At 40.7% G+C, this 25,487-nt stretch overlaps 1 protein-coding gene across 2 annotated transcripts in view; it reads right to left on the bottom strand.

The window, feature by feature from the left end:
* Nucleotides 1–25,487, bottom strand: part of kcnh2b (potassium voltage-gated channel, subfamily H (eag-related), member 2b) — a 192,224-nt gene that overhangs the window by 88,316 nt on the left and 78,421 nt on the right. For both annotated transcript variants that reach the window (XM_055037476.1, XM_055037475.1), the window contains 4 exons: nucleotides 18,387–18,542; nucleotides 17,489–17,699; nucleotides 17,044–17,375; nucleotides 16,307–16,518 (listed from right to left, as the gene is read on the bottom strand). In XM_055037476.1, coding sequence (XP_054893451.1) covers nucleotides 16,307–16,518; nucleotides 17,044–17,375; nucleotides 17,489–17,699; nucleotides 18,387–18,542 — 911 coding nt within the window. The remainder of the gene's footprint in view (nucleotides 1–16,306; nucleotides 16,519–17,043; nucleotides 17,376–17,488; nucleotides 17,700–18,386; nucleotides 18,543–25,487) is intronic.

A 25,487-nucleotide genomic window follows, 5' to 3' on the forward strand; every position in this document is an offset into this window, starting at 1 on the left:
AATTGTTTTGAAATGGCCTTCGCATAGCAATAGGTCGTTCCTAATGTGTTTTCTATTTGGCACTGTGCTAACACACACCTGTATTCTCCAGAGCAGCAGACCCTGCTTTCATAGCGGTGGCCACACTAATGACTATCAGTAAATCAACCGCCTTTAATTAGAAGCACTCTATTATTTCTATGACTATGGTGCACAGCAGTTGTGTTTATGCAGTGGGGCATTACAGTATTATGTTATATAATCTGACACTTGGTTTTACAAAGGAGCAGGCTGTTATGGAAAACTGAAAAACTGAGTAATCCCTTCAGAGGAAGAGCTACATATGGTGTACTTTTTGCTTCTATCTTCATGTTTGTGAAATATTTCTCTGAATAAGCACTTACAGGCCCAGTAAGTACTTAGAGGAAGTTCTCAGAGCTGAAACGACCGAGTTATGCCAAAACTTTACTGAATTGTCTCTGAACAGTCAAGAATACAGCAGACACCATAACAAACACGGCTCCAGAACTTCACGCTGAGCCGCAGAAGCGCAGGCTCAGCAGTTTCTGGTGGCTTCTACATTGCTTCTGCATAATGAGTCCGCAAAACGTGTCAACATCAATTCATGGGAGCTTCTTTCGACGTAAGCACTGAAAAAGTGTTTAGAAAAGTGTCACAGAGAACTACAGAGCGGCTAAATCCCAGCGCTGAGCTGGGCCGTGTGCAGAGGATGTAACGGCAGAGGTGAGAGGGAAGGCCTGACGCCTCCAATAAACCGGGGCTGTCACTGCCGTGACACTGGCTCTCGAATTTTATTCACAAAACGTTTTACATTTTAACCTACATTGTCTGGGTGCTTCGCCTAAACCCAAACACTGACTCGGCTCGGAAGCACTTTGTTAAGGTGTCAGGATGTGTCAGGACTCTGATGAAGCTACAAAAGGTGCTGCGGCGCTGGAGGAGAAACTGATTTCATCTAAACCGCAATAAGGCTGTGCTCTATGGGTTTCTCACTTTTTTTCTTTTTTTTTTATTCAATTCTCGCCTCTTTTTTTTTCTGCAGTGTTGCTCGGTTTATTGTGACACTGCAGTAGAGGATGACAGATGACCAGATGGAAAGTGTAAACGTACAACATGAGACAAACAGCCAGGAAGTCACAGCGACGCTTTAAAGCTGGACGGGTTGCAGGAGAAGACAGAGATAAAACCTCAACTTCCAGTCTGACCAGCTTCTTGCAGCTGCCAGCCATCTTTTATTTCATAGATTTATTGTTAGTTTTATGGAAAAACCCTCAATGAACCATTAACTTCATCTTCACAGAGAGTAGTCTGGTTTGATGATGTTTTGGGGAAGCACAAAAATAATATTCTGTTTATAGTTAATGTAGAAATACATTAACAGTTAGCATCTAACACCAAGATCTCCCTGCTCTGCCCCTGTGATGAACAGACCAACAAGATGTTTACGTGACATCAGGTAAGCAGAAACATCTCCACTCAGACAGACATGGTCCACTGATTTTATCCTGACCGGTTCTACATGAGGACAAGAAAAAAAAATGAACTGGTCTGTACAGCTGATTTCAAAATGATTTGAATGGAACATCAAGAAGACATTAAAACAATTCAAATTTTCCCCAACGTTAGCCAAGCTTAAGCTGTTCCACAAACTTGAATATAAAGTTTTTTTTCCAGTCACTTCGTGCCATTTAACAATCATGTTGCTGAATCACCACTGAATAATTAAAACAGACCAGTGGACAGACATGAGGCTCTATTTGGATTCAATTTTTGGAAAACAAGTCAGTTTGAGCAGGCAGGTTGACAATAATCCCCCTGACACCATCTGATCTCCCAGGATGCACTGCAGGAGTGTGTAGCAGGACATACTTGGCAGCAGACACTTACTGGGGTGTTAAAGTGTTGCATTAAAGCTGTGAGGAGCTTCTGGAATCACTAGGATACATAGATTAGCTTTTGCTAAACAAGCTAAATGGAGGTTAGTCCTTCACACACACACACACACACACACACACACACACACACACACACACACCGGACACACACACACACACGCTGTTGAAGTTATGTGCTAAGCAGTTCTCCAACCTGAATAAAATGGAGCAGCAGCTCATTTTTCACATTGGCAAACCAAACTGGGGAAACCTGGTTTTCACACTTGTTGGGGTCTGTGTGTCTGTGTGTGCGTGGGTGTGCGTGTATGTGCGTGTGTGTATTTGTCAATTTGGCTACAGTTGTGTTATCTTCACACACAAGTGTGGGTGTGATGTGCGCATTCATTCATCTACTAATACAGAGATGAACCAGAAAGCAAAAGTGTGTATGTGTGCCTTTCTGGCAAAGACAGAGGAAGACACACACACACACACACACACACACACACACACACACACACACACACACACACACACACACACACACCCACACACACACACACACACACACACACCCACACACCCACACACACACACACTTGCACACACTTGCACACACTTCTGCTTCTATATAAGGAAAGAAAAAATACTTCTGGGAGGGAATTGTAGGGAACTGTGTTTTCATCCACAAAATAGAATAAAATATTATAATATTTTTTTTGCAGAAAATATTATAAAGGCTATAAAAGAAATGCTAAGTTTGCCTTCCAATAAAAACTGGGAGTCCTCCAGAAGCTAAAAAACCCTCAGCTTTCTGTTTCACACAGCAACATAACAACCAATCACTCCTCACCGAGGAATCAATTAAAACTGACAAGCAGGTAAGTTGCAGAACTAGCTCAACGCCTGTGTTAAGACCAGAGGAGCCAGGTAGACAGAGCCTGCGCTCAGAATCTCCTACTGGCAAAATAAAGAAAATTGATCGTCTTGTTCCGGTGTCATGTTCAGCTGGGAAACCAATTAGCGTCTGTCTCTACAGTAGCTGTTGTCCACACTGCAAAGCGCCGTGTTCATCTGCTTGCTGGTACACTGTCCTGTTGGTATTTACCGTGGCGTTTGCGCAGGGCTCAGGGTCAGGACAGAGGTCATGGATAATGACTGGGTGTAAATGGCACACTCTGATTTATTCCCCTTGTGGTGGTATGGAGGTGACACTGCCAGGCTCTCTGGAGACGTTTTGTAGTCTCAACTGAAGGAGTTGTCCCAATGTAGCGGCGGTTTAGCAGGCTGAGGTGTTTGTAGGGCCCTTTAGAGGATGAGTCTGTGTGTGACGGATATCGATTTCCTTTGGGGCGTTTTTAGCGTTGACCTTAGGGATGATATAAAAAGCTCACGTCTGTGGTTGTAACAGAAACATTTTCACGTGTCCTAGATTTGACTAGTGAAATGCAACGTCCAACTGCTAAGTGTATGTTTCTTCTGGTAATGCAAATGTTGAGCTGAACAAATGATGTGAAGTCGAGGTTTAAAACCGGCATCTTGTTCTACCTTTTGCTTTGTCCAGAGGGTCTGGAGAGATACGATTTTTTGCTGGAGGCAGGATGTAAGTTTAAAAATATTGGATCTGATTTTACCAAATTGCTATCATTTGGTTGTGACTTATGCAATGTGTGTAGGGAACCATGCTATGAAGCTTACTGGAAATTGCATGCACTGTATCGACCATACCAAGCTGACCAACAACTTTACCAGCTATCAAATGTCTCTTACTTTAATTACTTTAATTCGCTCACTTCCTCCGCTGCCATTGCTAAACCACAGGCAGGATGAAATCTATAACCATGCAGAAGGTTGTCCATGATGAAACAGATCTTGAGAAATCCAAGCTCAGAGATGACAAAGCACAGAGATGAGAATTGAAATGGCATAAGAAGGTGATGGCAAGGCTAGCCTTTCTGACGAATGAGCCCCAACAGGATGTATGTTGTGATTTGTACCTATCAAAGAATCAAGCCTTAACAGTAATACTCTGTGTTGGACACAGTTTGGAATCTGTAAAGCTTGGCATCCATTTGTGAAAAAAAACAAACATTGTCACTTGTTCTCAATAGCCTAACACTGAGTGTCATCTATAAGGTCAGTACCTGAATGACGCTGTTTTAACCTGAGCAGTATGTCTGGTGAGTTACCTCTGAGCTCTGGGTTCAACAGATCTAAAACTGCTTCCGTGTCTTTAACCCTCTCAGGCTCAAATTGCTTGCAAAGACTGGCTAAGTTGTTGCAAATCTGCAACACCTGCCTGGAGAGGGTTAAAGCTGTTGTGGAGTTGACGCTCAGTAATATTGCCCAGTCCAAAAGAAGCAGGCGCAGCCTCCAGCTGCACTGTAAGACATGAATAACACGAGCTGCCTGTGTTTGTCAGAGATAGAGCACCTTGGTGGCTCCTTTGGTTCACTCCAGCGCCTCCTGTTATGGGCCCATTCCTCCGCCGCCCGGCCCCTGCCTGCTCCTTGATGGATCGGCCTGAGGTGGGTCCCTAGCTGCCTCATGAGCTAGGGACTAGACACTATCCTCTCATACACTGGTCTACCACCAGATTTAATTATAGCAGGCATTAACCCTGAATGAAAAAATGCTGGACCGTCCCCCTGGCTCATGGGTTCTGAAAAAAGTGGCATCCAGGATCCAGGAACAACCAGGAACAGCAATCTCTGTTTTTGTGTTAGACCACAAAATTAAATCAGAACTACAATGAATCTCATCTATTTGCAGTTCAGTATTAGAATTTTTTGTGGAATGTGGTAATTAATTTATTTTTTATTATAATGGTGCATACTTGAAATGTAAAAGAAAATGCAGCTTGATATGCTGTTGGCTGGTGTTTGGAAAGCAGCCAATCCAGGAGTGCCCCTCATTTTCCTCAGTGCTGATTGACTTTAACTCCAAAAGTGGAGCTACAAAAAAGTTGAATATTTTAGCTTCTGGCGTAGGGCTGAAACAATTTGCACTGTGTGTATTAATGCAAATATAGAATAGGGATACACAACATATCGGCACTAATATCAGTATCGGCTTGTAGTCATTTTTTTTAACATTTTGGTGTTGGTCCAATAAATAAAACTGGGCTGATATTAATAACAGATATTTTGTTACGGGACTGGGAGCGAAGTAGATTGGTCATGTGGCAGTGATAGTGATGCAGCACTGCATCGTGGGTAGTTTAACTGAAACTGAGAAGTGGTGGTGAATTCAACAGGGTGGTCTTTTTTTTGAAGGCATGAAAACGGTAATGAAACATACAGACTACTGATAAATATTGGTTATTGGCTATGTAAACTCATAAAGATGAAATGTTTGGTTGGATGTGTAAACATGATATTAAAAAAATAAAGAAATAGAACATGACACAAGGAAATCAAAAGGAAACAGGTGATCTTGGATTGTCTTGCAGTCAGTTGACAGCAGTTACCGTCAGCTGATTCAGATCTCCATTCTGTTACCATACTCGCTTCTGCTTATCTGAGAACCAAACTGAGAAGAATGTTTTCTTATCGGGCAGCTAATTGGCCTGTCAACACAAACAGGCTGTCACATCATATCCAGCCACAGAGTCCAAAAAGCAACTGGGTCAGACTTGTACAGGGTAAGGGACAGGCCAATCAATGGCTGATTATTGTCCAGACCTTCAGCCTTCTTCTTATTCAATTACCTGCTATGATGAGGAAAGGCAGGGAGGCAGGCAGGCCATGCCCACAACACTGTGATTAATGGGGCCAAGACCAAGGAAATGGGTCACACAAGCACAGAGGAAAGGAGGGAGGGTGGAGGAGGAGAAAAAAGAGATAATGTACAGACAGGGGGGTCAAAAGAGAAGGAAAGAGCAAAGGAGAGAAAAGAAAGCATGAAATCAAGATGGAACAGAAGGAAATTAGCTGCAACGTATTGGGGCTGCTGAAGCTGCATTTCCATTCCAAACTTTGTCAGCTAATGTCAGAGAAACACTTTCGCAATGACTGTGTTTCCACTATGTAAGCAAAGGAATAAAAATCACATATAAAAAGTGAAAATGCTTGTTTGTGTGAACCAACACACCATGCCATCTTCCTCCTACTACTTTCTGTCTTCACTTTTGCAAGTTGTAACATCTTGTTGTCGTTCACGTGTCTTGTGTGAAACCAAACATTTTTTTACAATACTGTTTTGCAAAATATACCAATTTGTATGGCTTTAAAATCAAACAAACAAACAAAACCAACTCAATTTAGCACAAAACCTTTTTCTAAAATGTTTTTTTCAAAACTGCTTTGTTTCCATTAAGTGAGTTTCTATTTGTGAAATAGAGGACAGACATTTACTGACACAAAAAAATTCTAAAAAGTTCTAATGTATCTTGCTGGAGTCATGTTTTTTATAAGCATGATACATCAGCAAAGGTGGAAAAAAGTCAAACACTCAGTTTTGTTAAAGGCAAAGTCAAACTGATTTGGAGGATACTGATGTAATTGATACATCGTTTACTAGAGATTATTTTAATATGGACCCAAAAATCAGCTGGTCAAAAAGAAGCCACCTTAGATTTCAGCAATCTAAGAACAGACAGTGATGTGAGAAACGATGCAGAAGAAGCTACTTTCTACAGCTTCTGAGGTTCAATCAGCCACAAAAGCAATCAGAGCTGAAGCCATTATTTGATTGATTGAGAGTAACTGATTAATTGGAATAATCATCAACTAATTTAGTATTAGTCGTTTGTCGTTCATTACAATATACACTTAAAAAAAATACTATCTTTATTATTCTGACACTATGAAATAAGTTTAAGTGGTTCAATGAAGAATCTGCAAGAAAGCCTGTTTTTAAAATCTAATTAATCGTCTGAAAAATCAGGAGAACAATCGTCCAAATAATTGACGACAATAAAATAACAATGAGTTGCTGCCCTAGATTGGCACATCATTTGCTTCAGTATTATATGGCTGGATGCAGGAAAATTCTTGCACTTGTTTGGTTTTTACTTGTAGCCATCATCCTCGGTCTTTGAGAACATTCTCGCTGCTTCGCTCTCCATCACGTCTTCCTCGCCCTTCTCTGCCTGTCTGCGTCCTCCTCTCCAGGATGCTCCCTCTGACCCTCCTATCCCGCTTCCGCGGCGATGCCACCTGCCTCTCAGTCTGCCGTCGATCATGTCTGTGTGTGCGTGTGTGTGTGTGTGCGTGTGTGTGTGTGTGAGTGATAAAGTCAGAGGCAGGGTGCCAGTGGAGGTGAGGAGCTTTCAGTCAGACTGCAAACAGATTTCCTGCCTGGGTGTGAATTACAGCCGAACACGTTCGGTTAGCTGAGTGGAACTGCGCAAAAAAAAAAGAGACATACACACAAAAAAAGCAAACATCGTGTGATGTAGCCGTTAATGAATAAATGTCCTAGATTTGGTTTAAGGACACAGCAGATTTTACTTGAAATCATCTCTGGTTTTGTAGAGCGTTACAAATACCCAAATCGATGTCGCCAACGTTGCAGGAACGGGCCGGCTCGCTGCAGCAACAGATAGATCCGTCTGAAATGGATTATCTGCCTGGGAATGAGTGTGTTTGCCCAACAGGTACATTTTCAAAGTCACGTTGTGTCTCAAAACTAGAACGGGTTCTTCTTACATATCTTTAGATGACTGGACACTAGTCATCTAAAGATATCTGAGAGCACTGAGACCCAGCATGGACGTTCTCACGAACCCAGAGCCGGTTGAAGAAATGACACAAAGATCAAATTATGCAGTGCAATTTAATAAATGATTTAGAATTAGGTGGAAATATCCCTTTCACCTCATTTAGGATGTCGATACTGTCTGTCTGAGCAAGATGGAGAATCAAACTCTCCATCGATTTCCCATTGCAAGACGATGAGCAGATCCAAATGGTACAGTAGCGGGTCTTTAGAAGTCATCAGAACACAAAGAGACGACTCTGCTGATCTGGACTAACAGATTTCATATTCAACCTCATAGTGTCACAGGACATTAACGGAAATGTCCTGCAATAAAAATATGTATGAAGCGTCAATGTTTTTCTTAGCAAACGTATTTGTAATATTAACATAAAATCTATACCAGATGTTGACAGCAATCAGAGTAATCCACACATAAAGAAATCAAAGATAATTAGCCTGTAGATTAAATGATGCGCAATGAAATGGGATGTTTCAGGAAACACTGGACAAATCGAGAAAAGGGTGTGTTAAAGCCACGAAACCAGCTGAATTTGGTCAGCATTAGAAAGCTGTTTCCATGTGCCGATCAGTATCAATAGTAACTTAACCAAAGTACTGACCGGAGTGGTACAAGTGGTAAAAGCAACGATAGCTTCACAACAAACACTCACTGTGACAAATCCTTCAACTGACAAATTGTTACTGTTGTGTTTCCAGACTTCTGAATATTCCAGTGAGAGTCATTAAAGCGACAAAACCACTGAGGCTGTGTAGGATTTCTGACAGGAGAGTCAAAAAGAAAAAAAAATTAAGCTGTTCAAAAGAAAACATGGGAATGTTGATGAGATCTTATGAGAAACAATGGCCAGATGAGAAATAACTGAGTGAAGAGATGCACTGATGTGACATCACTATCTGTAAAAGTTCCAATATTTTAGAAAACTCTAGATCAAGTATCAGTGGCATTGTGCCCGAGTCATAAAGACGGGTCTATTCAGTCTAATTCTATGCTTATGGCTCTGAGAGACATGATGCTTAATTATTTATTTTACATAAGGTAGTTAAGCTATTGGTTTTGTCCATTTCACTATTCATTATTTTATGTGTTTGTGTTGTTTTTACATGTCTAGCAAAGCCTGTGTGAAGCTATTAGAGTATTTAAGTGCTGTAGTGGTGCCGAGATATCAAGTACATTTGTATCAGTAAATTTATTTCTGTGTTAAAACAAATTCATTGTCAATTGAATTTGTGTTCCTGTGTCAGATCGGAATCGGCCAATACTGATTGGTCTTTCCCTGATTATTTATTTTACCCACCAAATATGATTTTGAAGGAACAACATAGGCCAATTATATAAAGGTGCACGAATTTGTGGCATGATGACAGTCACAACATGACTCTATGCTTCTTTGTGGGTCATTGAACCCTTGTGGAGGAGGCTCTCAATCAATTTGAGGTATTGAGGTTTTGAGGCAGAGCCACTGAAAAGGACAGCCAATTCACAGTCATGCTGTTTCACTATATTCCTACATTTCAGCCCAATTCCAAATTATTTCCCTCAGATACAACCAGCTGTATTCCAGAATGTATATATTACGACACTAAAACAGTAGAAAAAGTCCTTGGTGATCAGAAAACCTAAATCGTCAGAGAAAAGGCTCACTGGAATCCTTGAGCAGGTTGTAAAAACTGGAATATAAAATACAAAAAGGAAACGTCAGGGTTTGAGGATAAATAAAACTGAAACAAAAAAACAACTAATAATGCACATGTGTAATAATGGAACCATTTAAGGAGGCAAGACAATCAACAATAATGGGGGAAGACTTTAGCATTCAATCTCTTAACACACATATTGAAATTTTTATTCTTGTTCAGCTCCAAACAGCATTTAAAACGTTCAATTTTTCAGTTTTTTTCCTCATAAAATAAGGAAAAAAACTGTTTTAAGAAACATCTGTTCAGCGTAGATTTGATTAATGTTGTAGTGGAAATCATAAAATGTAATCTTGACCTTTAAAAAAAAACCAGGGAACATCCTTCTTATTTAGCACCAACAAGAAGCTAGCTTTACCGTCCTAAGTAGGTAACAGTTAACCATGGCTAACCCACAAATCAAATGTGCTATACCACACAAATGGAGGCTTCTTCAGTGCTTTTATCTTAGCATTTTGTCAGCTGGCCAAAAATAAATAAATAAATGAAAAAAAAAACTTTACTGGTTGTCAAACAACTTAACAGCTACAAGCTAGTTACAAGCCAGCAAGAAGCTAGGAGGCTTACTTTTGAAATAAGTTTTTCTCACTTCAACATGAGTCTGATATGGAAGAATAACACTCCCAGTGTGTTTTTTATTTAGATCATATTCGTCACACGATAACACCATGAGCTAGAAAAGGTAAAACTAACTGCTGATAAAGACGACACTGGTGGTTGTGTGAGGGAAAAAAAATTGGAACACATACAACTTAAGGCTAAATTCCCAACTTGTGCCAAATATTGAAAAACATTCAAATATTACAAACAGGACAGGTCTTCAGGTTATCTTTTTGCTGATAAAATTCCAGGGCGGGAGGTTTGGTGGTGTGATTGTGGTGAAACACACAGTGACATGGCTGCGCTGAAAATGTACCACGACTTAAAAGCTGCTTAATCAGCCGTTCCTGTGCCCATCTGAGATGGCCTGGAGCCTGGTTTACATCATGTCCACAGATGCAGATCATATGGTATGTTTTGGATCTTCTGATGAGCAGATAAAAGAAAAATGTGGGAGCAGGTGGAGGGGGGTTAAAGGTCACAAAAGCTCACTGCAGCGCATGGGAGAAACAGATTGAGCTTTGTTGTTCAATCATGAAGAAGAGAGGCTGGTAGTTACTTTATACTAATTCTAATACAAGAAAATGTGACTTAAAAGTTAAATTTCTGCTATTGCTTCCCATTGGCACAGGCTGCATAATAAGAAATGTAACTTCCTAATGTTAAGACCTTGAAATTGGAACTGTGTCCCTTTAAAAACTCCTGAATTTCTGTTTTCAGAAAGTCGTTACATCGTTCATCTATTAACGCCTAAACACTGGTTTTATTAGCATTTCACTGAAAAGTAATTCTTATATTGAGCTCAGCTGACAATTCCACCAGGTATTTGCTAATTCCTTCAGGCTAGTCTGAAGGAGCTGAGTGAGGGAGGGCTGCTATGTGAATAGGAAAATTGAAAACTGCATCTCTCATGCATGTTTTCTCAAACATGCATGAAAGAATCAAGGCAACACTCCAGGTATGTTCTTGATGAGGGAATATCAATATAGCACAATTTCTTTGAACAAGCTCAAAAAAGTATATATGTTTTTTTTAAATAACACTTTTTCTTCAAAATCATGTGTCTCCTTTTTTTGTCATAACAATACACACATTCACACACTGTTTTTTGGGTGTCCACAGTTACCCCAAGAGTGGGGAGGTGACAAAACGGCAGAGTAACAGAGCCTGACGTATCGGGTTCGAACCCGTTACAGGACGAACAAAGTGCTAATCCTTCTCCCTCTGAGGGCAGCTTCCCATAATAGTAACCTACCGCTGCTAAATACTGCTCTCCTTTGTGCCCAGAATCACTCAGGAACTTTCACATGACACATGTGAGGAGAAAGCTCATGAAAACGCCCGAAGAATCCAGCCCCTCCGTCACAAAGCCAGAGCCTGCAGGTCACCTCCTGTCAGTGTGGGACAGCAGGCTGCTTTTAATCCACCCAGGGCTGAGCAAAGCCTTCTCCTCCAGGTGGAACACTCCTTATCGGGGTAACTATTGTACTCATTTCTGCTAATTTACGTCCTATTTATCAGCCACTGACATGCCGGAGAACTTTGCCAGAGGTGGCGCTGAGAAAAAAACGACTTTGGTGTCAGTTTGGAGGTAGGCCCTGCTGGCGCATTGCAAGAAGAAGAAAAAAAAAAAACTGCAAAAAAAAAAAAGAAAAAAAAAACATGTGGCACTGCTAAAAATACCTGCTTTTGAATCATTCACATCACAAACCACTTAGAGAACTCATGCATACTCATGACCTTATGCAGATATTTATCATCAAATTTGGGCAAGACAGGAACACTATTCATGAAATGATGCGGCCTGGCGGCTCTCCTGCAGCGTAATAAACTAATAAACATGAGAAGGGGAAGCGTCTGGAAGGGAGGATGACCCCCGACTGACGGCTCGGGGAAGTTTCAGTCAACTCACACTACATAGTTTAAAGTTTTCGGCAGCTTATTTGAATGCATAATTCAAGTGTTACTGAGAGATTTTAATGGCGCACACACTGAGGAACTGAACTACAGTAATTGCTGCTAAGTTGAACAAAAGCATTAACAGTAACATTCTACTCAAAGGCTACCAGAGCGCAATTCAGACATTGTAGACAAAAGAAAAAAGGAAGAGTAAATTTCCACCAAAGGTTTTCTCGAAAAACATGGAAATATCTGAGTTTGAAAAGTCAGACATTAGAGATTAATGTCAGTAAATTTCAAGAAAAAAACATGTACATTTCTGAGTCAAAAAGTTTCAAAAAGCAATTTCTTGAATACCAAAATGTCAAGTATTTGACATCACATCTTTCCAGACCTACATTAATTTATCTCCAACTCTGCTTCGTTCAAAATAATTGCATTTTAAACGTGTAGCAAAGCCGTTAAAAAAAGGAAAAAACTTGAAAAAAAAATGTCCTTTTTTATTTGGGGGAAAAGGTTTTGTCTCCAAGTACTTCCGCCTGTGCTGACTTTGGCCACAAACCGTTTCAACAGTTCTGCTTCTTGACTGTACAGATGGAAATGTTTGGTGAGATTTGACTAGTAACTTCAATTATTTGGAGTTGATCAACCAAAATTACCATTTCATTTGTTTATTTTCTATTTGTATTGTTATACTTGGCATCTGTCACATTACAGATGGGGAAAAAAAGCTATTTATATTGATTTGATCATTTTAATATATCAGACATCTGGCAGGGGTGTGCAGAGTTTGATGTTGACTGTACAGATGATATTTATCGTCTCTTTTAAGCCATTGGCGGAGTCGTCTTCTGATGCATGTGGTCCTTTGGCCTAATGAAATACATTCCATTATAATGCTGTAATGAATCAACAAGAGAAGATCAACTCAATCAAATTGAGGCAATAAATCCTTACGATTCTTTTAATCCATATTACAAGTATGTGACAGATGTGAAGGGCTGCAGAAATGGAAAAATACGCAGACACTGGTTTTACGCTGTACATGGTGAAAATGTCATCACATACTTTATCTTTGTTTTTGTTTTTTTTTGCAACATATTACACATTCTAAAAGATTGCCAAAATGAATGATGGTTCATAATGAGCAGATTTTGTGTTTATGTGATTGTACTTTACAGTCAGTGACAGAAATGCTGTATTTTGCCAACTGTGCAGATCCAGTTTTAGTGCTGACTATTTGGGCTGGTGTTGCATTATTGCAGCTTTACGATATGCATATTAATTCATCGTTAAAAAGCTTCATCAGCTTAAAAAGTTTACTTTGTGATGAAAACCTATTGGCACAAAATAAAACTTTACTGCAGTTCGGTCCCGTCGCCAGCACAGCAGAGGCTGTAAAATCGCTTCCAAAATCTATTGCTAGAAAACCGAGACGGGTGACCCGGGAGTCGTGAACTTGACTTGTTAGCCAGTGCAGAGCTAGCTCACTGAAAGCAGCAGGAAAAACACACAGAATATTGATTAGGCAAGCAAAACGTGCTAGCTACATCAAGTCCTGTTCTGTGCCAGCAGCATAGTTTACTGACGAAGACTTCAGGTTCTTACTTTTGCTGCCAAATAGGGAACCAGTCTTTCAAAAGAACCACAACCAGCTTCATTTTAAACATTTGGAAATATGTAATTTCAAAACAGATGGAAATGAGGTTACCAATGTGATAAAAGGACTATATGATTTGATTTGGCATCCAAAAAGAAATCAAATAACTCATCCTCTTCCTGTAACTGTCTTCATCTCAACATGACTCCTTTATTACCATTTTTTTTTTTTTTACATTTTTACCAGAGTTGGACAGAGAAGTAGCTCATATAATATGGAGCTCAGCAGAGATGTAGGTGTACATATGTACCAGGTGTCTGCTAATTGCGTCTGGCTAGTCTGAAGGAGCTGAGAGGGAGAAACTTGAGAGAGGGCTACTCTTAAAATCTGTTAAAAGTAGTGCTACTCTTACTTGAGTACAATCTTTGGGTGCTCAACCCACTTCTGCTTGGACTGGGTGGGTCAAAGTAAGGTAAAGGCCGCTCTCGCTGCACGTGCCTTGTGTGAATAAACAATCAGACTGAAAGGCAGCTGTTCCTGTCACGTTCCAGAAACTTCCTCCAAGCGGAGAGAGCCGGTCGGCACCGAGCGCGTGCAGCATGACATGCGGCAGGAGGAAAGCTAGCTGCGTGTTCAGAGGAGGGAAAGCGGGACAGCCCCAGGAGTCACTCCAAAATGAGGAAAAAACACACATCAGCACGTGTCCCTGTCTCTCCCTCTCAGGTGGTTTATGAAGCCCGGAAGTTATTCAGCCTGATTTGCACCACAATACCGTTTTCACTGCTCTGCTGGGGGGATTGCTGCGGCGTCAGTGTGACGGTGCCGCCCTCTGCAGGGCGGAAGTGGTAATGCAGGAGCATAATCTCCATTGAAATATCTGAACTGATTTTAAAAAGGCTTTTCTAAAGAGAAAAAAACACATCTTTGAAGTGAAAACAAGCAGAAAACCGAGAGAGACAAAAAATATCTCTGTGTTTGATGATAGGTTCATACATGCATGTGATTTATTTGGCAGGCTAATAAATTCACCAACATAAATATATATAAATAATAGCTGCAACTTCTTTATCGTTTTCCTCCATTCTTCCTATTAGCCTGCTATAAATAGAAGTCCATTTGGAGTCACAGCTGGTGCTGTTTCCTCCCATCTGCACTGTACAACAACTACAGTACACAGCATTAGTTAATGCACACACACCTACACACACTATGGGCTATGCTTTAACCTTGCCAGCTGAACCTCATTCTATATGGCACGGCATCATTTGGTGATCCACAATTAACTCTGGAGATACTAGAAAGTCCATGTCTGACTCAGATAAGACAAAAAAACTGATTATTTATGTCTGCCTTCAGTCATACCAGGTATACAGGGAGTCTTTACTTCATTTGCTTACTGATAAATGCTTCAAATATTGAGAGCTGAGTGGAGATACTTGAGACAGTTTTTGTGATTTAATATCTGCAAAATTAATTTTAAAAAAACCCTCAAGGTTAGGTCATTTTCAAAGGATATCAACATGTCACAAAGTTAGGATTGTAGAAGTTATTTGTTTAGGCAAGAGTGACATGCTGGTTGTTTATTTTCTTACTTTACAGAAAATTTGAAATTGGCTAAAATTGGTACCGACAGGTCAAAGTTTCTGAAAGTCCAGAGATCAGAAAACTGTCACAAAGCCCTCATCAGTACACCTCTACCTGAAATCCCAATGTACGTCTCCATTCTAATGCCTAAACAGTCAAAGTAAAGGTGCTAGAGTGAGATGATAAGGGTGATAAAATGTTCAACAGCAGAACGATTGGATAAAAAAAGCGAGCCTTCTTGTGTGTGACATTGACCACATCTCATAACCGGCCTAACGAGGCTTTTAGGTACCCAGTGTCAGATTTAATAAGCTGTGACAAAGTTGGAAAGGCCATAATCGTGATGAAGGTTTCATTAAGGATAAAGCCTTCTGAACATGTGTGGAATTTCCAATAACAGTCAGCAGGAAGATAAAGTCACTGTAGAAAAAAATAAAAATTCTCCTCACAATCCAACCACATAAGAGTCCTTTCTCTGATACTGGACATCAACATTTGTTTTCACCCCAACTCTCAAACTGTTTTGACCAACAGTTTCAAAACTCTACATTAAAAAGCTTCATACTTTAAGATGTTAATGCAGAACGATCATATTAACATTGAGTAATTAGTTGAAATATGCATGCAAAAACCTTCATGAGGGTGTTTGAGTTTTTATCACTTCCAAGACAAAGGCGTCATGTTTGTCATGCCATACTCCTGATTCTGTCACTCCAGTCCACACAGGACAATGGTCGTAAGAGAGATGGATTGCTGACAAATGACAAATAAAACCTCAAACATCTTACTTGGACTTTATCAGCTCTGGAAACAATGCAAGCCAGTTCTTGTTTTTACCGAACCAAAGCACACCAAATTTCACAGCACATGTTGTCAAAGTTGCCAAAGTCAAGCTAGCATAGCTGACCTACTTTCCTGTTAACAAGATTTTTTTTTTTCAATTACAACTTTTTCCTCACATGCAAAATGTAACTCCTGGAAATGATCTAATTATCATAATGTTGACAACTGGTAGTTCCATAAAAGTTTTTACAGATATCCTCCTGTGCTCAGTCTAAGTAACTGTAACCCAACTGAGATGCCTTTGATTATTTCATCAAGGGTCAAGCAATCACAAAAATTTATACTAGTAGGTGAAACAAGCAGTGTACTGTCTGTTTGCTCTGGTAGCAAGTGGATACAGCTGGCAGGCACAAAATGGAAACACACAGACACATTTTCACCATAAATGGAATGTGAAGTTTGCGTCCAAATGCTCTGAAACTATTTGGAAACATCGCTGTGGTCAGTCCATATCAAAACGTTTGATTCAAACCTTGTGACGTCCTACCTGTGTGACTTTCTCGGTGACGTTGTGAGTCCTGTCAATGAGCTTGCAGGGGGCTATGATGTCCATCTCTCCAGAGGGCAGGGCGATGAGGGGGTCCGGTTTGAAATCCACAAAGTTGAGGGTGATTTGGGGAATTTTGGATATCGTACGGTACCGCATGAGGTCCGAGTCCGAAGTGGAGTTCAGTATGTTAGACTTGCTGTTTACAGCCCCTGCAGAGAAGCACACCAGGTCAGGATAAAAGCTTCAGGAGGTAACTTCTATAAAAATTTATTTTTTGCTAGTGCTGTCAATCGAATGAAAAAAAATTAAACAGATTAATCACATCCTAAAGCAGTAATTAATCATGATTAATCAGTGATTAATCAGTATTGCCATGTGCAGAAATACAACCAATCAGAGCCAGGAGTAACATCTTAGCAGTGTCAGTCATACTTATATACATACTGCTCACACACTTTTCACCAATCAGCAGGAAACACTGTTTAACTTCAACGTTGCTGCTGTCTGCAGCTGTGCTAATGGTGGAGAAACAGTGGGAGTTCTCAATGGAGGAGTTGTCGGCAGGTTCCTGTGTAGGGGAGGAGCTGTGGATGCTTGGCATCCACAGCAGAGAGCAAGTGGGAGGGGCCTGTAGGGTCTGCTTGTTCAAATTTTCAGGCTAAGCCCTTTCTCAACACTCATGACTCCAGACATTAGGAAAGGGCCCTGTGACGTCGCACCACCTCTGTACTCACCAGTGCTGCTGCTGGCTGGCCGGACGCTGGCCCTCCGGTTCTTCCGGTCCCACTCGGGCCTCAGGGCCTCAATCTCGTCCACGGAGGAGGCGCGCCGCATGCTGTGGAAGCTTTCCCGCGAGCGGCTGTGCGTCAGGGAGCAATTGGAGCACGAGGCGTCCGGGTTAAGGCTGAGGCGGTGGCGGGCCACGACACAGGGGGTCGACTGGTTGAGGGGTCCAACCAAGTGGACTACTTGAGGAGGCAGCCTGGGGAGGGGAATGGAGATCTCCGGACACAGGAGGGTGTGTTGGTCCTCCTGGTGATCCTCCGGCCACTTCTGCAGAGCTGACCTAGAATCAACCAAACAAGATTAAACATCAGACCTCATGCTTACAGAAAGCATACATAAAACATCTCTTCATGCCTCACATATGTGTTTCTACAGTAATCCGGAGGACTGTACCTGCTTCCACTGAGCTGCTCCTGGTGGTCTGGGGGCAAGAGAGGCAGGGGCAGGAACTCGGCCAGGCCAAGAGACTCAGGACTGTGGTCCGGATGCAGCGCCAGGGGCGTGGCAGTGGGGATGTGGCCGGCCTCCGCGTCGTCCAGTGATGCCTTGCTGTTGGACAGGGAGCGGAGCTGGGGGAGACGCAGCTTGAAGCCTCGTGGGCGACCTGGGCAGAGGGAGGATAAAACTGGCTGCCAACCTGCTGTGTGGCAAGTGGATTTAAAACCAGAGGTGGAGTTGATGCAGGAGAGAGGGAGGATTGGAGATGGATCACATGTGGGATGGCAACATTGATGGGATTGCCGTTCCAGTCAGAAATAATCTGAAAGATTATTTGGTGGACTCATAATACAAGCTCTGTGCTGCAAGCCAATAAACATCAATACTCAGAGTTCAGAAGAATAAAAGTCTAAATCTAATGTCTGTTACATGTTCATAAATTGTGTATGAACATGAGCGACATCCTGAAGTTATGGATGCCAGTTTGATGACATCACTCAGTTTGCCTGAAATGTCTTGGTATAGTTGTTCGTTGCGGGTTGCCTCTTCTAGTTGACATTATTTGCGCTCTTCCGCCACAAATGATAAAAAAGTTTGGACCTCAGAGTTTGACCATGGAATTATTAAATTGCAGCTTGCTGTCTCACACACTAAAACAATGTCATCACAGATTGATTGAGATGTTGTTGTTTGTGAAAGAATCCGTGGTCCAATCAACGAATGCAGTTTGCCGCCAATCAAACAGCCTAAATTACTGGTCATGGTCCACAGAAAAAAAAGACTGAAACTGTATTAGGGCCTTTTTGTTCCTGGTTTAAAAGAACACAAAGAGAGCATGCATGAAAACACTGACCTGTAACAAGCCAGGTGGGCAGGCGGTGGTTCAGCTCCTGTTTGTGGTCCTTCAGTGCGTCTTCAGTCATGACCTCGAAGTTCAGGATGAACATGATCACCACACCATCCTCGTTCTTCACCGGCACCACGTCCACCATGCACAGGAAACACTGGCCTGCAGAGACAGCGCCAACACGCAGACCCGTTTGGTTGGTCAACTCCACTTGACCAACCTAATGGTCAAATTGCATATGGGATTGATTGATCTAGAAACACAGCTTTTAGGTAATCCATGCATCTTAAGTACTAAGAAATTAGACTTGGGGAGAGAAAAATGTTCTGCTCACAAATAAAAAAAAAAAAAAACATATTTTTTTTTAATTGTCACTATGACAGATAATCTGTGAAAAGATCAAGCTAACCTGCCTTCTCCCGGTCCCAACTAAAATCAACCAATCACAGCTAAGAGGCGGGTCTTAGTGTTGTCAATCACCTCTGGCATGCACTGCAGCTTTAAGAGTGAATCTGTGCCTCTTCCTCTCATAGACTCGTTACACCAGGAGACAAGGCGCAGTCTCCAATCTGCTGGGAATGTTAAAGCTGCCAGGTAAGCATGAAATTAGACTGAGGGTGGGAATAAGTAGCTGAGCTCAACACACAACACAAAAGAGCTTAATTGGAAGTCAAATGATGAGTCTATTATTCTTATCTTTTAAGATAAAAAACATGAAATCATCACAACGCACACAAACAGACCAAACGATGATATAAAACTGAAAAAGTCACAACCAAAAGTCAACCCGTTTGACTTTCCCCCGCAAAGTCAAACGGGGGAAGATTTCAAATGGAACAACCGTCTCCAACTAATTCTCTCAAATTTCACCTGGATGCATTTTGAGTTTGTGAGGAGAAAAGCTTTTGAAGGCTTCTGGTGCAGTTCTTCACAGTCCCAAGAACTCCATCAGAAGAAAACAAAAACAAAAAACAGAACTTGTAATCCTCATCCTTGGTTCTGTTATCTCGTCCCATCCCCCCATACCCGTCCAATCTCTTACCTGGACAGATAATCGCCACCACAGTAGTTATGGCAACACTTCAAGTCAGTCCCATGTGCCGTACCGGCCAATACGGAGCGTATCTACGGCAACCCAGCTTCGCCCGCCGTTCTTCCTGCCATGCATCTCGCATCATCAGCGCGGAGTGGGACAAAATCCTATTGGACAGCAGCTCTAATCCCGACACAGTGGGGGGGTAAATATGAAATGCTGGAAAAACTAGAGGATTAAACCATCTGGCCTCCATCAGCAGCAGTTGTGCATGTCGGTCCGCATACATCCATGCTTTAACAAAGGCGTGGGCATCGGACAAAGCTGAAGCCCATTCATCATCCTGGATCATGTTCATTCATGCCCGGTTTTTGCAGCTGTGAAAATGCATTTGCAGACTTGTTTTAATTACTGGATGTGTTGCTGAGTCAGGCTGAGAGCTGCAGACACCTGACTGTGGAACATCCACAACAAAACATCAGCACATCGGGCAGCAGCCCAGTTCTATGGCTCTTAACTTTGTCCTATAAGTTTCAAACTTGACTTCTGTTTTACTGTCTTCTGGTGTTTCATCGGTTTTGATTCTGTACTGTTTATTTTGTCATGATTCCTTGTAACTGTTCAGCATTAATTATTGCAAAACTTTGACTGCACACAAATATGACCAGTGAGCTGGCAGTTATACAACACTGTGCAGAAATGTCTGGAAATGAGTAAACCCACCGTACTTCCTCCTTCATCCATCTAGAACGCTTTAAAAAACCTAAGAAGAAAGTGTGAGACTAATATATCCTGACCTGTTTTACTGTAATATTCAATAAGTTAGAACATACATAATAACTATTTAAAAAAAAGGCATTTAAGGACGTTTTAAAGTCACGTTTCATTAAGAAATGTGTTATTTTTAGTTATTGGTTATTTTTTATTGATTGAATGTAATATTCTAATTTTAATTGTTTTCATTATCTGTTCATGAAAGATCATAATTAACAGAAAATGAAGCCTTAGAAACACATTGTGATGCAGAAAAAAAATTACTTTATGCTCCTCTACCATAAAACTCCAAACACAGACAAAGTGCTCCCTCCATATGTCTGGGCAAACCCAGACTTCCACCTATAGCTGCTTCTGACAAATTCAACCTATTCCAAATTGCCTGCTGCATTGTAAAAACCTCTGAACATACAAGCTCTGCACACACCAGCTGTACAGGTCCTCCAACCACCAGAACCAAACCAGGGATCCACAAACATTCACTCGAATCGAGACTTTTGACAACAACAGATGTGCTTTGTACAGAAGCACATGTAACATGTGCACAACGCAACACTACAATGCCAGGTCAAAGGTCAAGAAATGAGGATTTGAGTAGATTTAGAAGGAATAGGATAAGTTCTAAATCTGCAGCATCCTGTCAGACAGTTCTGTTCTACTTATGTGTGTGTGTGGGCAGTTCTCCAAATAAATACATTCATGCCAAGTTGCATTCATCAATGCATCAGATGCATGCGCTCATACAGATTTATCTGCTGTGTGGGGGTGTGTGTGTGTCTGCATGTGTGTGTGTGTGAGTGCGTGGGGGTGCGTGTGTGTGTGTGTTGTCCTGGATTTGTGGAGAGGTGAAAAGCTGCGATTAAGCCCACATATTTTCTGACCTATTTGTTGCTGACCGTCACGCCAGCGCTCCGCGGCGTGAAAGATTTCCTCCAAGTGCATCTGGAGTGAATGAACTCCGCCGAGGGGTGAAGAACTAGAAAGCCATTTCGTTTAAAAGCCCTCCAGGGAGGTATTCCAATTCTGCATGTTCTAGTTGATAATCTGATTCGGCGTTACCGATTTACAAAGCTGGAGGAGATTATAGCAACACACACACAAATGCAGAGGACACACAGAACAACAACAAAATGCTTTTATAGAAATAAACCCAGAAGTTTTTATAAAGGAGCTGAAAGTTCAGAATCTGGGAAAAGGTGAGAGAACAGTGAGGATTTATTCTATGTGTAACAGCACTCTGTAAGCCTTTCTCTTGAACTTCTTTTTATCACAGATAAAGTTATACATTGCTTCCTATTGATGTTTTTTTACCAGTAGAAATCTAAAATGTGGAGCATACATATTTTATTCATCCCTGAGTCAATAATTCATAAATGTTTGAACCAGGTTTCTGCCTGCAAAGACCAGAGATGTGAATCTTTCATTGTCTAAAGATTCGATTTTTAGGATCACAATTTGACTCAAACAATTTTCAAATCAGAAACCGATTTTTCTATTCAAATGGTTTAGAGATTCATTTATAAGACTGAGAAAAGGAAAAGCCAGTGTAAACATAATTGACACATATTTAAAACAAATTTCAGCATTTACATTTAAACAAAAATAGGTTTGTGCAGAATGAAGTTATGCTTAGCTGCCTGGCTTTTTCAAAGAATCATCCAAAATATAATTGAGCAAAAAAAGAAAACTGAAATCAATTTCTGAGCCGTTTGAATCATTTCATTAATGTGACAATCAGAAATTATGAGTTTCTGTAGAAAATATATTTTTTTTTTGCATCTCTACTATAGATCAATATTGTTTTTTATCCATTTGTCAATGAGCTCACCTCAGTCAGATTGGCTGAAGAGGATTTATCATTTTCACATTTTTCCAAAAATTCTCAATGGTATTCTTGTCTGGACTTTAACTAGACCATTAGAAGGCATGATTGTGCTTTTATCTGAACCATTCTGGTTAAGTGTCTTTTTTTATTCAATATTTTTCCTGAGTTTCACTGTATGAGAGGTAATCAGTAGTTCGGTGCTTTCAGTAAGTCAACTGCATGTTGTGAAATAGTTTATTTTAAACCAAATCAACCCGAGGAAGGAGAAACTTTGTGGAATTGAAAAAGAAAATATGGACTTCTAAATAAAATTTTTAAAGAAGTGCATTTATAAATCAGAGTTTGACTATTTATTGCAAAAAAATATTTTTTGCTTGACATAAATAATAACTAAACTGGATGTTTTCTTCAGTTCTGCCACTCTGTGAACTCCTTCTCAAACTGTGCAGTTGCTCCATCTGGTGGATAATAGTCGCCTCTACATATTTTTCAGTTAGATTTTCCTGATCACGAATGGATTTTTAATTGCCTGTTCCTCATCAGACATGTTAAAACTCACATATTTAAAAGAAAGCAAAAAAAAAAACTATTGAGAATGTTTCAGTGTTATCTTTTATTAGGCTAAAGAAACAATATGTGCATGCATTTTCATAAAAATGGCCAATATGTGCATATATTGTTCTTATATTCTTTAAATCTAAATTTTTGATATTTTTATTTAAAGTTTGTACACTGACTGCAAACTGAAGTCAAATTCCATGTTTGTGCAACAATCTTGGCCAATAAAGCTGATTTTGATTCTTCATTTTAATGTGATGGAGGCTCTTCAGCTGAACTTCCTGTGTGATTCTGTGTTTCTGTGGCTCGTTCAGAAGTTTGTTGTGGTCCGGATCGGACCGGCAGTTAGTTCAGAGAAAATGGTTTCCCAACAGCATTAAAATTGTCCACCTCAGAATAAAGAGAATTAAACCCTCCAAACCAGATTTAGTGCATTATATAATAAAGTGGGTAATATGACGACTGACATAAACATATCTCATTTATTACAAAGACAGATGGAGCTTTTTTTTTTTGAGTCATTCAGAAATTCAACACTATTAGGTTTTAATCTGTTCAATTACTCCCTTTTATAAATGTCTATCTATACATCAAACATTTCTATATTTGAACAATTTTTGATCAAAAATAGAAACAATTAAATTAACTGCTAAATCACCATAAGGTAATTGCTGACAAAAAGCAAAGGTTTAGAGACCTACAGCAGTGACAGACTGGTCTTGCACCGCTGACTTTCTTTTCCAAGTTGGCTTGGAAAAGATGTCAACATTACAACAGCTTCTAACTTTGTTGATTTCATGCAAGCTTTTCTTCTTACTTTTTGAACAATGGCTTACCAAAATAAACTGCTAATAATTTAATAAAGTCAGTAACAGGTTCAACATCTTTCGTAATTCCTTTTGAACTCCAGAGCAGAACTCCAACGTGGCCACACAGAGCGGACCCGCTCCAGGTGTTGGGGCTATAAATGACTTGTTAATGGAGGCCTGAGTCCCAGACTGCTGGGGGATCAGAGTGTGTGTCAGTGTGTGTGTCAGGGCCTTTGGGGAAACAGCCTGCCTGGTGGGGTATTGGTGTCAAGTGGTCAGCTCTCCAAGTCTAGCTCTAAAATTCATTTGGAATACTCAGACTTAATCTCCTTCAGTGTTTGGCATTGGGGGAGGCAATATGGAAACAATGATCATTATTATTATTATTATTGTTATTGTTATGGAGATAACAAATGCTACATTTGAGTAGCTGTTGAATGGATCACATAACAGTGACACATAGGCTCACTTGGTATATACTACATTCTGAAATATGAAGGACACACAGACATAAAAAAATGGACCAATAATGATCATTGTTATAAGTATTGGTGATACCAGATATCACCAATAATATGTTTATCAATATATCAACCAATATTTTTGCTAAACATTGGTCAGTGGCTAATGTTTATCAAAATAGTGCATATATGTTACATATTTCTCAAACATGTAGAAGCAACCACACCATTGTTCCTGTGCTTCAATTAAACACCTCATAATCTTGTGCTGCATCAATGTCATGTGACCAAACAAATATCTTATAACTCGCCCCACACCCCTCCTGAAACACCAACTGCAATAAGACCAAAGTACCCGTCAGTTCTTAGTATTGGTCCAGTTTAGCTATTTGGACCCAAATCAATATGTTTGTATGACTCTTGTTTTAGAACCAATACATATCTACCAGTTCCCTCTGTAAATGTGCTTCCGGAGTATTTCTTGCTGCATCAAGATGTAAATATGACATCAGAAAGCTCAGGGGAAGTTGGAGCACAGCAAATCTTTAAATGAACCCACATTTTAAAAGGTTTCAGCGTTGTAATTTGGTAAGGCATGAGTTGTGTTTGTGTGTAGTTACTTAAAGGAAAGTGGGTCACCTCTCTTGTGCACTTTAGCAAGACGAAAGAAAACACTAAAAATCCAAATCTCTTTTACATCAAACCTGCTGGCAGCAGAACAAATAGGACAACCTGACATGATCTGCGCCACAAAACTTCACCTGCAAAAAACCACAGATCATGTTTCAAGCTGCATTAACCCTGTGTGTTTTGGGTATGCTGTGTAGCGTCAGAGTGGGAAACAGAGCAAGTGTCTTTATATTACATCAGCTTTCAGTCACACAGTGGAGCGTCAGAGGTTGGCTAAGGAGGAGAGGAATCGTATAAGATCCTCTGAACTGCTGCCAGCAGCATAACTACCATTTCCTCTCACTAACTTGTGAAATTGTGAAAAGATCAATTAAATATTCGCTTGAAGGAACAGATTGGATTAGAATCACACTATAATAGATTGCCCAAGAGAAATCATGCAGTCATCACTTAATGATACTCAACATTCATCAGGATATTGTAAACTCAAAGCAAACCACTAGATGGCAGAGAATAACTACTTCTCCTTTGGAGGTCATCAATGGTGGTGAACACAAAGAGCAAAACACACACACACACACACACGCACGCAAACACACCCACACACGCTTGTTGTATCAGCTTTACAAATAGGTAGACATGGAATTACTCAGGCTATACTACACCGCCGTACGGAGCCTCATACAGGTGTGACGTTCTCAGAGGACCGGGCAGCGACCAGGATGACAGAATGGAAAAACAAATTGGTGTGTGATATGCTTGTGTGCATGTGTGTGTGTTAATGTCAAGCAGCTTGATGCTGTGGCCCCTTCCCCTTCCTCCCTCCCTCCCTCTTTCTTCGGTCACGGCCACCAGCTGTTCACCGATAAGTGATCCAACATCACTCCATCAACACTGACGACACACACCAGTGTGCAGTTGCCTTCCTGTTAACCCCTTCCCATTTCCCTCCATGGTTTCACAATGTGATACAGTAGGGGGCATTGAAGAGGGTGGACAAATCCAGATTCACCACCT

This window comes from Poeciliopsis prolifica, unplaced genomic scaffold (assembly GCF_027474105.1).
Source record: "Poeciliopsis prolifica strain line A6 unplaced genomic scaffold, Auburn_PproV2 SCAFFOLD012, whole genome shotgun sequence".
Classification (NCBI taxonomy): Eukaryota; Metazoa; Chordata; class Actinopteri; order Cyprinodontiformes; family Poeciliidae; genus Poeciliopsis; species Poeciliopsis prolifica.